Source organism: Poecilia reticulata, linkage group LG9, assembly GCF_000633615.1.
Source record: "Poecilia reticulata strain Guanapo linkage group LG9, Guppy_female_1.0+MT, whole genome shotgun sequence".
NCBI classification, from domain to species: domain Eukaryota; kingdom Metazoa; phylum Chordata; class Actinopteri; order Cyprinodontiformes; family Poeciliidae; genus Poecilia; species Poecilia reticulata.
Genome location: NC_024339.1, coordinates 7,759,177 through 7,775,493, shown reverse-complemented (window position 1 = coordinate 7,775,493; position 16,317 = coordinate 7,759,177). Strand labels below are relative to the sequence as shown.

The window sequence follows — 16,317 nt, the reverse complement described above, 5'->3', positions numbered from 1 at the left end:
GGGGGTGGAATTAACAAACTGTCAGATTATACCTGATGAATGTGGTTATCAATCACCTCTGAGTGTGGAAATAAGTGAAGAACACTGTAATGCATATTCTGGAGCCATTAAGGATCCCAAACTGTGCATTAATGGTGCCTTGGGGAGAGATCCTCCTATGCTCCCAACTCCCCATTTTGTGCTTCACTGATAAAGTTTGATTTAAAGAACCTGTAATCAATGTAAAATCATTCTGAAAAGGATTGATCGGTCTGTGAATCGTGGTTTTCATGCTTGACTATATCTGACAGGGGCCTAGATACCCTAGAATTGCCATGTTGTCCCCCCCCCCTCAAGTATATGATGGTTTCATAAAGTCTGAACTGTGTTTAAATAGCCTCCTTTCAGTAGAACAATATGTACGAGTTTATCTAAGCTAAGAATTTTTTAATTTTGAGTGAATCAAATGCAATTCAAAGTCCTTACAAATTGTGAACTACTCCTTTAAGCTGTTGCTAAATTGGGATCTTGAATCAGATACTAACTTCAGTGTTGTTAGTGGGCCTCTGCCATATTTTCCCACAGTGCTTAAACTGAATACAAGACAGTCAGGCTTAATTTGCAAATAAACAGAACATGTTCAAGGCGCAAATTACAAAATCCTTTATTTATTTTTTCTTATCAAGCTCTTGTGCCGCCCTCCAGCACAATGGCATCCTGAGCGAAGAGCCAGAATGCCCTTGTTAAAGAAAAAAAAAATCTCCACTTGATCCAAGTACAACTGGTGGTACTTTTATTGCGTTTAGCAGTACTCTAAATACATTCTGATAACTATTTTCAGAGAAAATACAATGTGTTGTAGAGCTTAAAAAAAAAGAAAAAAAGCTGCTAAAGCAAACCCCCCGCCACTCCAAAAACCATTTTTTGTTTCAAACAGAAACTAAGGAAAAGAGAAGTACTGCTGAAAATATTTATGAACTTAAAGTTGAGTTTAAACTTAACAGAAAACCAAGGCTGAACAAGCACATGTGGCTACTTACATCATGTGATGGATCCGGGAATAACATTAAATCCAACTTGTTTCAGTGGCATGGCAACAAACATGTGAGGTATGGTAATGGTGTTTTCTATTGATACCCAGAAGATTTCTTTCCCTGGTCAGAAACACAACAGGAACCGCCCTGAAGTCAGAAATCAAACTGAGAAAGCTGCCAGGGATCGAAAATGTAGTGAAATGTCAAATTATTAGTTAGCAGCTTTAACAGTTTCTCTCATATTAAGCCAGTCAAACCTTATGTTAACTAATCCGCATTTGGAAAATTATCTCATTAGGGCTTTTACAAATAATGCACAACTGCCAACGCTTCTTTTGAACACACTGTTCCAGTGGGAAAGAACATCTTGTTGTTAATGAAACAAACATCAAACTGGAAAAGTCCCAGTCCTGTGGTTTTTATTTTATTAGAGCAGTATAATGTAAAATTGCCCTTTTTGAGCTTTTCACCATGTTATAATGTTATTTCCTCGTCAAAAGCACACCTGGAGAGTTGCCTTGATTCTCTCATGCATGTTTGAGTAATCCTTTAGTCTTCCATGGCAACCGCTCAGCTGTGCAAAACGCCTTGGTGGACCTCGGTCCTCCTTCATGATGCAGCTCCTCATCTTTGAGCTTTTGCCTCACAGAGCATCCCTCCTGCATGACTCCCCCACTCAGCTCCTTCAGACTAGCAGCAGCAATTAGCAAACTCCTGTTGGAGCTGTGCGTCTACTGAGCTCTTAGGAGCTATTTCTGATTACAACGCTGATTAAAAAGGGTGTTAAAGGGTTAATAGAGGAGCCATGTTGTGATGGCTTCCTGAAGGTGGAGTTTCAGAAAGAACTGGAGTTTTTAAATAGACAGAGGCCCAATTTAAAGATGTTAAATTACAAAGTAAAATTTCTTATAAGTCATATTTGACATGTACACTATTTTTTTTTACAACTGAACTTAACATAGTTTCTTGATTCTGCTATAAAAGGGCACTATGTGCTTGAAAAATACACAATACTGTCCTTTTAAAGGATCCTTTAGTGCAGTGTTACTTGGAAAAACCTTAGTATTTACTGAGATGCTTCTGATTACACAAACTTTCAGCACCACTATTCCAGAGCATTTGTTGCTTCTGATCTGAATCCTGCTTTTGTTTTATCCTTGTCATTTTCTCTGTCTCTAGGTCTTTCTGTGCTTTTCAGATGGCTAATGTTCACTGTGGCGATACCCACCTGGCTGCTTGCAGCGCCGAGCGGCATCCGGGAGCGCCGCTGCCCCTCGAGCTGCAGATGCGATGGGAAAATAATATACTGTGAATCCAACGCCTTCCGCGACGTGCCGAACAACGTGTCTGTGAGCACGCAGGGCCTCTCCCTCCGTTACAACAGCCTGGTGAACCTCAGAGCCCGGCAATTCGCAGGTCTCAGTCAACTGGTGTGGCTCTACCTCGACCACAATTACATCACTGCGGTGGATGGCCAGGCGTTTCATGGGATCCGGAGGCTCAAGGAGCTGATCCTCAGCTCCAACAAGGTCACGCAGCTGAAGAACAACACGTTTCACGACGTCCCAAATCTACGAAACCTCGACTTGTCCTACAACAAGCTGCAGGTTCTGAAACCCAATCAGTTCTTGGGTTTGCGGAAGCTGCTCAGTTTGCACTTGAGGTCGAACTCCTTAAAGACGATCCCCATGCGGGTTTTCCTCGACTGTCGCAACCTGGAGTTCCTTGACATCGGCTACAACAGGCTCAGGAGCCTGACACGCAACGCTTTTGCGGGACTCTTAAAGCTGGTCGAGCTTCACTTGGAGCACAACCAGTTTTCAAAGATAAACTTTGCTCACTTCCCCCGCCTGACTAACCTGAGGGCGCTCTACCTGCAGTGGAACCGTATCAGGCTGCTAACGCAAGGGCTGCCATGGATGTGGACCTCCTTGCAAAAGCTGGACCTCTCAGGAAACGAGTTGGAGGTGCTGGACGCCAGCACATTTCAGTGCCTGCCCAACCTTCAAACTCTGAATCTGGACTCCAACAAACTCAGCAACGTCTCCCAGCGGACGGCGGAGACTTGGATTTCCCTAACCAGCATCAGTCTGGCCGGGAATTTGTGGCACTGTAACCCCAACATATGCCCGCTGGTGTCCTGGCTCAAAGCCTTCAAGGGCAACAAAGAGACTACTATGATTTGTGCTAGCCCTAAGGAGGCTCAAGGAGAGAAAGTGACAGATGTGGTGGAGACTTATAACATCTGTACAGCAACCCCAACCCCAATCCCCTCGACGACTTTGCCCCTCACTTCCCCTTTCCAGCCCGATTTCCCGCCTCTTCCCACGCAGCTGGTGGCAGATAAAAAGCTGACCTGGAATACGACGGCCTCGCCAACTCCTTCCGAGGCCCCCACCACCGCGCCGTTGCCCGACACCGACTATGTGTCCTTCCACAAGATCATAGCCGGCAGCGTGGCACTTTTCTTATCTGTGGCTATAATTCTGCTGGTTATCTATGTGTCATGGAAGCACTATCCCAGCAGTCTCAAACAGCTCCAGCAGCGCTCGGCAGTCAAAAAGCGCCAGAAACAGGCACGACAGACTGAGCGCTCCTTTAATTCCCCCCTGCAAGAGTACTATGTGGACTACAAGCCCTCCCATTCAGAGACTATGGATATGCTGGTTAATGGGACGGGACCTTACACGTACACCATCTCAGGCTCCAGGGAATGCGAGGTATGACCGTTGCCCTCCAAAAATCCATTTCCAGTGCGAGGCATGCGAGGTAAATTTTCTTAACACTCTGTTGGATATATATATATAAAAAAAACAAGCTGTTTTCTTCTCTGCTCTTGTCTGCTTTGGGATGAGGAAACAAAGGTCAGTGCACAGTGACTTGATTTCCAATATGCTGATTGTCTCAGTTCCATATGACCAACCTGCTGTTCGGCCCCAATCATGTAATGATAAATGCTCAAATGTGAGTCTTATTTTGGAGTGAACTGCAATGCATTACGCATAAAGCAGGTCTATTTTTCATTACTTACACGAAAATACTCCCTGTTTGATTAATCTGTGCATTAGCGGCCAGCCTTTTAGAATAAAAACAATGTATTAGCTCGAGTCACTGTGCAGGTGTTTCTCTCCTATCCCATGTGTTTGCTACAAGAGCCGCGGTAGCAAACGCACGCGAGCTGTGTGAGTTTTGATATTTGTTTTCTGTTGTATAAAGTGTGTAAATCTTTGCAAACCTACCTGCCGATGATCACATATCTCACCCCCTTCTCTCTGCCTCCAGCGATTGTGTGTTTAGCATTTTCCTCATTGGTTCCATTTACAAAGTTCAAACAGTCGTTGTGCGCTGGAGAACACCATAACGGCCTGTAGCCAAATAAAAGATAAATTATGCATTTGGGCTTGGCTGTGGCGTGCTGCTGCAGTGGGAAACTGCATTATGCTGCTTTTGTTTAAGTTCATAAACATGAGACACACACACACAGCTGGTGCCTCTTCTTTTCCCCCCACACTTTTTGAAATTAAATCAGACTAAACTATTTTGTTCTAGGTCAGTTAGGAATTACTTCTGTTTGCTAAAAGCCAAAAACAGTTAGAGAAAGTTTATTAAAATACTTCCTTTAAAGTCAGCTAATTGCATATGTTAAGCTTACTATGAATTTTTGATAGTCTGGGAAACCTCAGATGATGATGTCATGGCATTCTGGCAGTCTGGTTTATCTTGGAGTACAATTTCCAGATGCCTGAAGGTAATATATTCATCTGTTCAAACAATTATTAGCACATGTAAGCACCAGGGATTGTCAAGCCATCTCTTCAGGAAGGATATGGGTTCTGTCTGGCAAGAGATAAATGTATCTTAATACAAAATGAATGGATTTATGCAAGAACAAAGCAAAAGATCTTGTGAAAATGCTGGCTCAAGCTAGAGGTGTGCGATCCTACATATTTTGGTATCGATCAGATTCCAAGTAAATACAGGGCCAGTATTGCTGATACCAATACCAATACTTTTTGTTATTTATATTTGATATACAATCAAACTTCTGACCTTTAGGTGTTTTGTGATTTGTTCTATGAACTCTTTTGTTACACAGATTTGTGACAAAGTGTACAGATGTCTACAAAATGCTTAAATATTATTTCTACATGATAAACTGAAACAACAGAAGAAACAAAACAAATTCGTATGCATTTCTTTTCTTAAAAAGTGCAAAAAAATTGTATTTCAGAGCAAATCAAAACAACTTTTTTTTTCTGTGATACGTTCGAGAAACTGCAACAAAAGAATAAAATAACATTTCAAGAGGGAATCTGAAACTAAAGTGTCGATCTTATCGAGCCTTTGAATTTGAAGAAAAGCAATGACAGCAAAAGTCGTCTCTGGTATGTCTTGAACAGATATGGTTTTGGTAATCCTGACTTGATACAGGAAAGGTTTTAGTCTGATTTAATGTCAGACAGAGAGAAAAAAAGGTTGTGTCTTTCTGTACATTGTGTGTATATGTCTGGTTTCAAGTGAATGTGAAGCCTCTGGTCATTTTTGAACATCAAGTTCTCATTCGTTGTAAAAAAAAAAAAAAAGAAAAAAGAAAAGCATCAATTTGCTAATGCTTAATTGGACACTTTTATGGCCTTGTAACCCCAGTGTTCCTGATCTGTCTCCTGTTTCCTGCCTCGTGCTCTCTGGTTCAGTCTGATTAACAGGACATGTTGTGGAGGGAAAGCCGTAATGTCACTGGACCCTTCTGTTTTACAAAACAGACATGCTGCCGCACATAAAAAAGCCATCTCTCTTTTCAACTGTATCTATCTGTGCAGCTCAAAAGACAAACTTTAATCTCCCTTCTTTGCCACACAGCTCATCCCCTATATTCTACACGCAGCCTATAAACAATTGTAGAATATTCAGAGGTCTCTGCTTTGGATCTTGAGTTTTCAACTAAAGTCACCAGAGAGATGTTGGCACACGTACAAAAAAAAATAAAAGAAAAGAGAAAAACATTTGCTTGTTTCCTATTAGGTTCTACAAGAAGCACGCTCAGGTAAATCAGCTCTTGTCAGATTGTCTGTGGCAGAACGTTTCTCAAGCAAAGGGAAGGCTTGAGGTGAGATGCTCACCTTATCAATCTAGTGGCTTTCATGTGAGAATGTGGCGTGGGAGCATTAAACGGCAGACCTAATGGGGCTATTGCTAGCTAGAATAACTAATAGCCCATCAGAGGTAAGGAGCCGAGTCGTCCCTCAGCTTTGTTATTCCGTGCCCTCTGCAGCTCAGGGGAGCGGCTTGGGCTGTTAAAAAATGTAATGGGATTTTTTTTTTTTTGCATTTCATGCCAATCTCCAAGATTCAAAAAGGAGAACTTTTAAACCGTTTTCATTTTTTATTTATTTATTTTTGTTCATATTGAAGTGAAGTTGGAACATTTTGTGCTGCCATTAGAAATGTACATACATTCATCAGGACCGTTAATGTTTAATGGGAACTTGTTCTTTTTTTTTGTACACAGTGGAAGGATTACACAACTGAAAAAGTTTTGAAAAGAATACGGTGCACATGTTTGAGTTTCTCTATCCTGTGCACTATTAAAAATGTATGCATACGATCATATACATACATGCTTCCTAACTAGCATTTGGTTATAAGTTGGACAGCAAACCACATGTGTTCTGTAGTCATTAACAAACTTCTTTAATGATTCTCTTTGGATATTTGACAACTACTCCCAGCAGAAACACAAGAGATTGGTTAAACATATAAATTCACTGGTATTTATATAGCGCTTAAGCATGGTCCATAAATTTTCCATAGAGTTGAGGCTTAGCTGTCTTCTTGGTTTGGTGTATTTGTTGAAAATAGTTTAAATCATGCCAATAGAAATTATTGAGTTTGTTTTGATTTATCATGCGATTAATTGATTTATTGATTATTGTGACAGGCCTATAGCACTAGGTACATTTTTAATGAGGGAATAACATCATAACATGATGTAGAGCTCAAAAACGTTGATTTTACATAATGCTGTCCCTTTAAGTCTGACTTGAGCCAATCTTAGCTCAGATCTTGAACATTTAAACTAATTTCTTGTCAAATATTGTTGTTAGTTTGGGTCAGATGGCCAGATTTGGGTATTCTAACAAGAAGATGATCCAAAACACATCAAAACTGATATTGAAATTAATAAAACGGGCTGAAATGAAGTTAATATCCTCAGCCCTACTGAAAACGTTTGAACTAGGTCTAAGACACCAACATTACGATGTGAGCGCCGCCATTTCTGAGAAGAAATGGATTCTGTTGGTGCGTACAAAAGACATTTGGGTGGAGGAGCAACTTGGTAAAGGACACTAAATGGAAAAAAAAATTGCATTTATTTAGGTTTATTTGTTTAAATTTCATCCTGTGGGATTTTTTAAATTTGCCCTGCGACAGACTGGCGACCTGTCCAGGGTGACCCCGCCTTTCACCCGGAACGTTAGCTGGAGATGGGCACCAGCAACCCTCCCGACCCCACTAAGGGACAAGGGTGCAAGAAAATGGATGGATGGATGGATGTATGGATGGATTTTTGAAATGTCGATTTTAAAAATCCATGCAATTGAATGTCAATCAATATGCCATGGAAAAAAGAACAGGTAAAGTAATTCATTTTAAACTCCAAATTTCCATGGCGTTCTTCCCCATGATGAGTGCAGCACTGCGGCCATACCTCACACCATCATGTCTGAAATCCATTTAAATAAGCATTTATTTTCAGTTGTATTCATTAGCTCTGTTTCATAACAGTTGGCATAATCCAACTCCTCAAAATAAGGGAGACTTCACCTCCAGAATTTACAAAAAAATTTAATAAACATGTTATGCCCACCAAAAAAAAAGTGTTGGATTAATTTCTGCACCCAGCATGCCTTTAATTACTTCTTTTCCTTCAGAGTCCTGAGAGTCGCCGCATAAGCAGCGCTGCGCGCTGTCTCTTTTGACATGCGAGAAAGCCTTTTCTGATCGCAATGACTGGTAAACACAGTCTGCAGAAAGATGAAAGTGGGAGAGACGCTGCATTGAAAAGAGCGGCTCCGGGGCCAAAAGCCACACTCAGGAGGGCGTTCAGTAAACGCTGGAATCCAACGCGCCCCCTCAACATGCACACACACACACGCACACACACACACACATGCACACGCACACATCTTTTTAGCTTTCCAAGATAGAAAGCACTTAAGCTATTAGCTGCATTTTCAATTAGGAGAGAGAGCTTTGTAATTGAAGCCCGTTATCTTGTGCACATGCCCAGACCAACAGACGTGGAGTTAATTTGTTTCTATAGATTTCCTCCAGCACAGCTCAGCAGGTCGGTTTCGATGCCGGAGACTGAAACTCTCGGGATGTGAATTTTGATGAACACTTTGAACTCTTCTTTTGCGAGGTCTTCCTAGAGCGCGTTATTTGAAGGGGGGGATAGAAGAAAAAGAAAGAAAAAAACATATATTCTCGCCACTACTGTGCTCATAAAGGGGCAGCCTGGGTGGTTTCTGTCCACCCACAAGCCGCTTCCTGTGAAGTAACTTCAGAAAATGTAAAAAGGTGAAAATCCCAGCGTCGAAGCCACAGGCGAAAGCTTTGTGCCCGGACAAAATGTGCAGGCATTAATAAGGTGAGGAGTTCCTGCTCACAGATAATTAAAGTGGGCCGTGTGAACACGGATGATGTGAGGAGAAAGTCATGCCGCCGCTGCGTGCACATAGCTGCACAAATCCTGTCTAAAATAATTACATTCAAACTCGACCAATTTTCAGGCTGGAATTGTGCGAAAAGCGTTAGTGTGTGTGTGTGTGTGTGTGTGTATGTGTGTGCGTGTTTTCTTTCTCTCTCCATGTTCGGATGAGTTTAGGCCAGGATGAGGCATGTTCATAAAGTTTCCACTTTCCCTTTCGATTTGCGTGCAGGATGCTGCAATCTGTCCCTCCGGCAGGTCTTATTAAACAGAAAAAAACTTCACCGCGTCGCCTTGGACGGACCCTGAAAACACGGCGGGGGCTCTTTTTTTATTTACCAAACATTTGTCTAATTTGGAAGCACTAGGAAATGAGCCCTGATTTTAAAGTGTCAGGAATAAGAAAGATGATGGATGATCAAACCACGCTGTCTTCGCCTGCCAAAATGACAGCTTGCACTTCAGCTGTGCGTAAATTCACAGAAGGGAGGCTGCCATCAAGCGCGGGGAGTTTTGACAGGTTGCAATATTTGTTGCCAAATTAATGCTCGCCACTTAAGTGGAAGAGCTTGTAAGAAAGGGACGTTTTTAGGTTTTTTTTTTCTTAACTTCACTTTGGACATGTCATATGGGACAGCGTTCATTGATGAAATGCTGACATGATTATTAAAATGTGCCATTCAGTAACATGAAGTGAGTGATGAACATAATAAGCTCCCAGACTGACAAATGAGGCATCTTTGTTCTTGTACCTGAAAAAAGCTCTAACCCCTGCTATTAATTCCCATTTTGATCACTTGTCTTCTTGTTTAGAGGGATTGAAAATTGCCATTAGTGCGAGACTGGCTGTTGGTGACCCATGGTGACACAGAAGAAGACTGGTCACCTGATGGCTCTGTGTAGAAGGAGCTCTGGTCAACTCTCCGCTAACCCAGATGCATGAAAATGTACAGAGAGCTGACATGTTTAAAGAATGAACTTTGATATTTTTGCGACCTTTGAACTTTGAATCGCTCTGTGCATTAATGCATAGTAAGGTTGTTATTGGTGTTTGAACTATTAAAATCGTCAGTGAAAAGTGATACATTATATGTACAAAAATATACCGGCCATTCTGTAAATTTATGTTAGATTTTCACTTTGCCACCTTATCTGTTAAAGTGTCATACAGGACAAAACTCTTCTGGTCTGGCTAATTTCAACCCCTTTAAACTCATTGGATAAACAATATGACTCGGCTATCATGATGCTCTAAAGTCAGTTTTTGATTGGCTGAGTGATTCTGGTGCAAGTGAACCTACAGAACCGGGCCAGTCTTTGTCGCTGTGGTTGTGATAAGCGTTTGTATGGTTTGTCTTTTGAATAAGGCTCTCTTAGACTTTTGTTTTTCTCATTTCAGGTTTAAACTTAAGCCATCAGTAGGTTTTTCCAGCTGTGTCTCTAAGCCAGACGTAAGACCATAAGTGGTCGAATCTGTAGGTACGTCTTCAACCCTTACACTCATCTTGGTGATCCTGTTTGCTTTTTACTTTGTCTTGTAAGCTAAGTTTATGATTAACTTTATATAAAATAAAATAGAGTGTTTCTGAGTCTTGCTCCATGGGAACTGCGTGTTTCAGATGTTTCCTTCTTTAACACTTGGTATAACTGTTAATGGAGGGTCATTAACAGACTTCTGCTGAACTTGACAACCTGCTGAGGATGTAATTCATTCAGTGGCAGCGGGTTTGCTGGAGCAGAAACGCAACTCAAACATCCAGGACAGCGGATCTCCGGGGCTGGGATTCAGTGACACGCTTTTTACGTCGAGCCCTGCGTCCAACCCGTAAAACCACCGCCGCCACGAATGACATTTCAGTTCGGCTTTACAAGTTCCGACGCTTTTCTCTCGCCAGAGTACATAACGGAGCGGGTCTGAGCTGATAAAGTGCTGGCACGTACGTCCAAGTCACCTTCAGTTGTTTTGCTGCGCTCGGAGCCATCAGCTTAACAAGCACATGAAGACGTTTTATTCCTCTCAGTCTCTATCAGACCACTGAGTGGCAGCCCAATTTACAACGAGATTTTGGGGATAGCGCTGCGGCCGAAGCCGCGAGGCTTCGGCGCCCCAGCGGCACACACAATCTTCGAAAAGTGTTCAGTTAAAATTGTTCACATTTTTAAACTGATTTATGTAGATTTTTTGCAAATGGGTGAACACAAAGTAGGGCATAGTCATGAAGGAGAAAGAAAATAATGAATGGGCAACAAAAGAACAGCTATACATGATATGCATTTGGATGTAGATCTTAAGTTTGATTGCTCTGGTCCAAACCCTTCTAGTAGCTGTTGGATGTATATTTAGGACCTTAGTGCTATTCTCAAGTCCCCTCTTCAAGGATTGCCTTGTATTTAGATCCATTTACCTTTCAATCAACTTACAACGTCCCTGTGTTTGTTGCAAGAATTCTGCAATTGCCTTGTTTCATCATTGGAATGTGTATTGAAATATGAGTGTTCGAAGGTCAAGGCTTCTTCCAAAAAGCTTTTTATGCAGAATAAACACAGACAAAAAACTATACCAAAAAAAACCCCATACATTTTCATTTAGTTACAGTAGAACAGCAGGTTGAATTCTAGTCCAAAGGTTCAAATCACAAAGTCCATCAGAGGCATTAAAAATAATTTACTCTTTTGTGGCTTAAGATCAACATTACCCATTTCTTTTTTAACATGAGTCATGATTTAAATGCATGTAGATTCTTTTGTATTTCTCATAACATGCCACAAACATTTCCGACTTAACCCTCTATGGCGTGGCGTTGCCCTCAGGCATCAAACCATATATCTGTACCTCACGTTGCTCCTTTATTTTATTCTTGGGGGTTGATGATTTAAAATAACTCCAGACATATTTTTGTCCAAATAAAAGAGGTATTGAGGTTCATGTGACCTTTTACTTAGAAGAGGAGCAGTCTTTTTTAGAAGCAGAGGTGCATGTTACACCTTGCCTCCTACTTGTAAGTTATACATCACTTTTCTTCATGTTTAAATTTGGGTCACTCTAACTAAAAATATTTTCATATCTGTGAGTATGTAAAGAAGCAATGTAGATCATTTCAAGACAATTTTTTAAAATAATTAAAATAATTTATATGCTAAAACTGTGTTTTTTTTGTTAGTTGCCTCAGGGCAACATTGCGCAGTTAGGGCCCTTTGGCTCAGGCAATATTATTCTAATGCAATGACATTCAGTTGATTACAAAATAATTATCACAGCCAATTTTTGTACTTTATTATTGTCTAACAGCAACAATAGATGGATGCAAGGTCATTTCATGGACAAAATGTGCATGGTTCATACGTTGGGGTCATTCCTGATGAAAACACGAGGATCCACTGTACAACCATTATTTCATTGTTTGTTTATCCTTAAAACTGACTTCAGTCCCAAAGAGTGATGAGCTGGTCATCAATGAACAAATGGCCCCACTGAAGCATCACCTGCCAAAACCAAATATATGGGTCTACAGGATACTTTGTATGGCTGGTGCAGATGGTGTTCCTTACAACCTATACAGGGCGAGCCGTGCAACCACCATATCTACCAGATGTGGGAGCTGGTGGAAATGTTGTCCTTTGCTTGGCTCAAATTCTAACAAAGAATCAGAACTACAAACTCTTATAAAAAGAACCTGCAGCCCTAACTCCTGTCACTAATGTGAATCTGGTCGCTACAACCCATAGATAATCAGGTAAACAGATGGTGATTCCCAGGTACGTCAATAATCACGTGCCAAAAATGTGATATACACTCTTTTTCACATCAGCAAGCAATTCCTTCCTGATGTTTAACATATAATAGGGAAAAAGACTGATTTCAACATCCTTAGTGATTCTAACTCCGCCAAACATTACACACGTACAAACACACACAAATGCTTGTTTTAGTAATTTGTGCAAATGCACCATTCATTAATGAAAGTTAGTTGTTTATTTTATATTTGGTGAGTTGGAACCATGTCTGATTTATTTTTGACAAAAAAAAGTTTTTTTTATGAATATAGTTTTTGTTTGATTTGTATTTAGTTCTCATAATCACTGTAGAAAACTTGGCGTTTTAGACCCCTTGTAGCGCAATGTTGCCCTGAGGAAACAAACCCAAATCCGGTTCCGGGAGGTGTCAGGGTCCAATTTTGTAATTAAGGACCAACAAGTTCCCAAAGAATTCAGGAAAATATCCCCCCCCCCAAAAAATAAAAAGTCATGCCATAGAGGGGATCAACATTACCCATTTCTTTTTTAACACGAGTCATGATTTAAATGCATGTAGATTGTTTTGTATTTCTCATAACATGCCACAAACATTTCCGACTTAATATGACATATCAGTACAGTTATGGTCATTGATCATCACCCGTCTCTTTTCATTTCTTAAACAACCCAATATGTCTATATTAAATCAGAGTATTTAGACATAGTCATACTGATAAGTTTCTCCAAAAACAATGAGCGGAGCTCTGTAGTCCGCCAGGTTTCTAAATAGGAGCAGGTTTTTCCCACTTCAGCAATTTGACTGTGTTGTATTTTTGCCTGTAGAAATCAATAGACGGTGGTTTTCTGGCTAACTTTGCTTAATCTTCTGATTGACGGTGGTTGTTTACACAAATTTATATTCTATTCAATCCAAGCAGTCTTTTATTATTCCCAGAGTAATTATATGTAGCAATAAGTTTCACCATTTAACTTCTTCTGCAAAGACTGACTCCAGATGCTGATTTTAGATTATAAACTGTAGCGTTTTGACAGCAGATCTAAAGAAGCTTCTGATGTGAAGAAGATAATCATGTTTTGTTGTTCTTCCCCAAGCATGCAGTTGAAAGAGGGGAATTAGTACACAATTTACAGGACGACAAATCTCAGCTGAATATACAAGACCTGTAGGTTTCTAGTTCTGAATCTTATTGTTTTTGTTGAGCTGCCTTAAGAAGACAAAATGAATGTAACATTTTCATTATTTTCATGTAATTATTTAGTTTAGTTTAGTTTATAAACCTGTTTTGTACATATTTAGCATCCCCTTTCACACTCCATTCATGTATGTGGTGGTAATGCTACAAAACATTGCTTGCTAACCGCCATTAAAAGAGGAAGATACTCAGACTAAGAGTCTCTTTGCAAAGAAAGTCCACATCTAGGACTTTCTTTGCATTGGTTTTATCCACTTTCCATTTTCGATGACAGTTTTAACCATAGCTCCATCTATCATTCTCCTGTCCCTTTCCGGTTGTTTCTACTTTATATACAACTAAAGGAATCTAGAAAGTATTTGAACCCTTAGAAAACTCTTACGTCTTCAAATACTGAAGATGATAATCAATGGCTCTGCATCGGTATTGGTTGCAACACATAAATGTAGAAATAGCTTCCGTCATGCATGGTGTAAAGCAGCTGAAACTAGAACAGATAGCTCGGCTTGGCCTGATTGTTCAACACGAATTCAATTTAACAGCCCCTCAAACAAAGCCTGGTGTCTACTGCTAGTCTCCTGGGTGCCTTCGAGAATCCTCATTAGAGCCTGTTACATAAAACCCCAACAGAAAGATTCAACTTTGTGGTTTTCACATTGCAAAATGTGAAAATAATTTGTCACTTATACGGACAATTCTTGGACATCTAACGGTTTAAATCCAGTTGGTTGTCATTCACAGCAAATTGCGTCCGCCGTTTGAATGCATAAGCAAAACGACAGTAACTTACGTGCGGGTATTCTACAAATCGAATACTTTAAGACCGCATCATATTAGTTTCCAAACGTTGCTGGGTTATGGAAAGTATGCGCCGCCCCTAACCCGTACCGTATATGTTTCAGCGCGCTTCAGAAAATGCAGCGATTTCACACTGCGTTAAAAGGCTCCAGTGGGATTCATTTGCACAAATGCACATAATCAGACTGCAGACCTATCTTTAGTTAAGCACCTCTCTGGCTGCTGTGTGCGTGGGGTGAGATCTCCTCCAAAAACATATTCAGCAGTGTGTATGATTCAGACTTTTGACAGATGTATCTCTCGGGGAATGTGATGTCGGTTCTAGTGAGGAGGTGGGAACCATAAAATAAAAAAATAAAAAACTTAACAGCAAAAGAGGCAACAGGGTATCTTTTTAATAATGGCCTGTAGTCTTGCATTGCCTGTTAAAAGGAATGTGACAATTCCTTTGTTTTCGCAGTGAGCATTCTTGGCATCTCTTCCTCAGCCCGGCTGATGTTTCCGTGATTTCATTATTCTCATTATGATGTGCTAATAGCACACGTTGCGGCCAGCTAATAGCTTAATCTGGCACAGGCGGAAAATATGATGTTGTTCCTCCAAGCTCCAGCAAAGACAATATTGAATTTCACTCGAGGTTACAAGTGCTTATTTACAGAGCACATGTGATGAAGTGCTGTTTGGGTCTCTGATCACTGATCATTAGCTTGCAGATTGTTGAAGAGCCAGCCGAGGAGGGGGCATCGCGGCAGGAGCGCCGCGCTGCTGAGGGGAAAATCGGTAAAAGTCAAGGCTTCGTTGACCTCCAGACATCAGCTTTAAATTGAGGTCGGCATTGATTTACAGCATAATTAGTTTTGATATAGACGTGATGTTGTGCAGTGATTTTGGAAGATGTTCTGGAACAAAGAAGAAGTTATAAAATACTTTTTATTTTGTCTCACTTATTGTGTCCTATATGCTTACTATATTACGGGTGGGGAAAAAGACCCCAAAGACAAGTAAGGCTAATGGATCTTTATTATCACCACTGAGACTCCAGCATCCTGTAAACCAGCAAGGAGAGAATATTTAATGGTGTTTGAAAACTATCCTCCGCTTTTACCTCAGGACTGTTTTATCAGCTGATTTTTGGATTGACTAAAAGCAGTTTATTTGAAGTACGTGTCGATAGCAATGAGCGGAAAGTTTACTTTTTAGCGTTTCGGACGTATTAGCTTACAGTGTGATCTGAAAAGTTGGGAGTGAAAAGAAATGAAAGATGGAGGAGGTGTTCTGTTTGTGCGAAGATAAATCGAAGCCGCACAACGGTTCTTAAATGAAGGACATGATTGGTGTTGAATCACAGAGTTAACACAGCGACTCCAAACTGAAATAAATGACATGATCTAAGGTAATGAGAGAGACATAGTAACCTTCTTTCAGGCAGCTGACTGGCAATGTGCAGCGGCAGCTGGAATTACTTTATGCTTCGTACAGCTGAGAAAAAATGCAGTGACTTTTGCACTTTGCTCTGTGTCTCATTAAAACGGCTTTAAACAGCATTAACTTTAACTTTTTAAAAGCTTTTGTGTACTTTGTGTACCCTTTAAGCCTAATTAAATCAGTTACCACTCCAGTCACTGATTGGAAAAAAAAAATTTGTTTACAGGAAACAGCCTGAAGTTTATAAAATATAGTCAGTAGCTGCACTAAATTTGGAGCAAAGTAATTTGGTTTAAATGATTTGGTCTTATTTATTATTAATTTAGAGATAGATAGATAGATAGATAGATAGATAGATAGATAGATAGATAGATAGATAGATAGATAGATAGATAGATAGATAGATAGATAGATAGATAGA

General features: G+C 40.4%; 1 protein-coding gene across 3 annotated transcripts in view; it reads left to right on the top strand.

Annotated features, from left to right (window-relative positions):
* Positions 1–16,317, top strand: part of LOC103469684 (leucine-rich repeat transmembrane neuronal protein 4) — an 81,347-nt gene that overhangs the window by 1,106 nt on the left and 63,924 nt on the right. Inside the window, exons 2-3 of one of the 3 annotated variants that reach the window (XM_008417538.2) lie at positions 2,193–3,782; positions 10,124–10,203. In XM_008417538.2, the coding sequence (XP_008415760.1) occupies positions 2,193–3,739 (1,547 nt within the window). In that variant the 3' untranslated portion in view covers positions 3,740–3,782; positions 10,124–10,203. Of the gene's footprint in view, positions 1–2,192; positions 3,783–10,123; positions 10,204–16,317 lie in introns of those variants that run through there. The other 2 variants (XM_008417536.2, XM_008417537.2) reach the window with 2 other exon arrangements.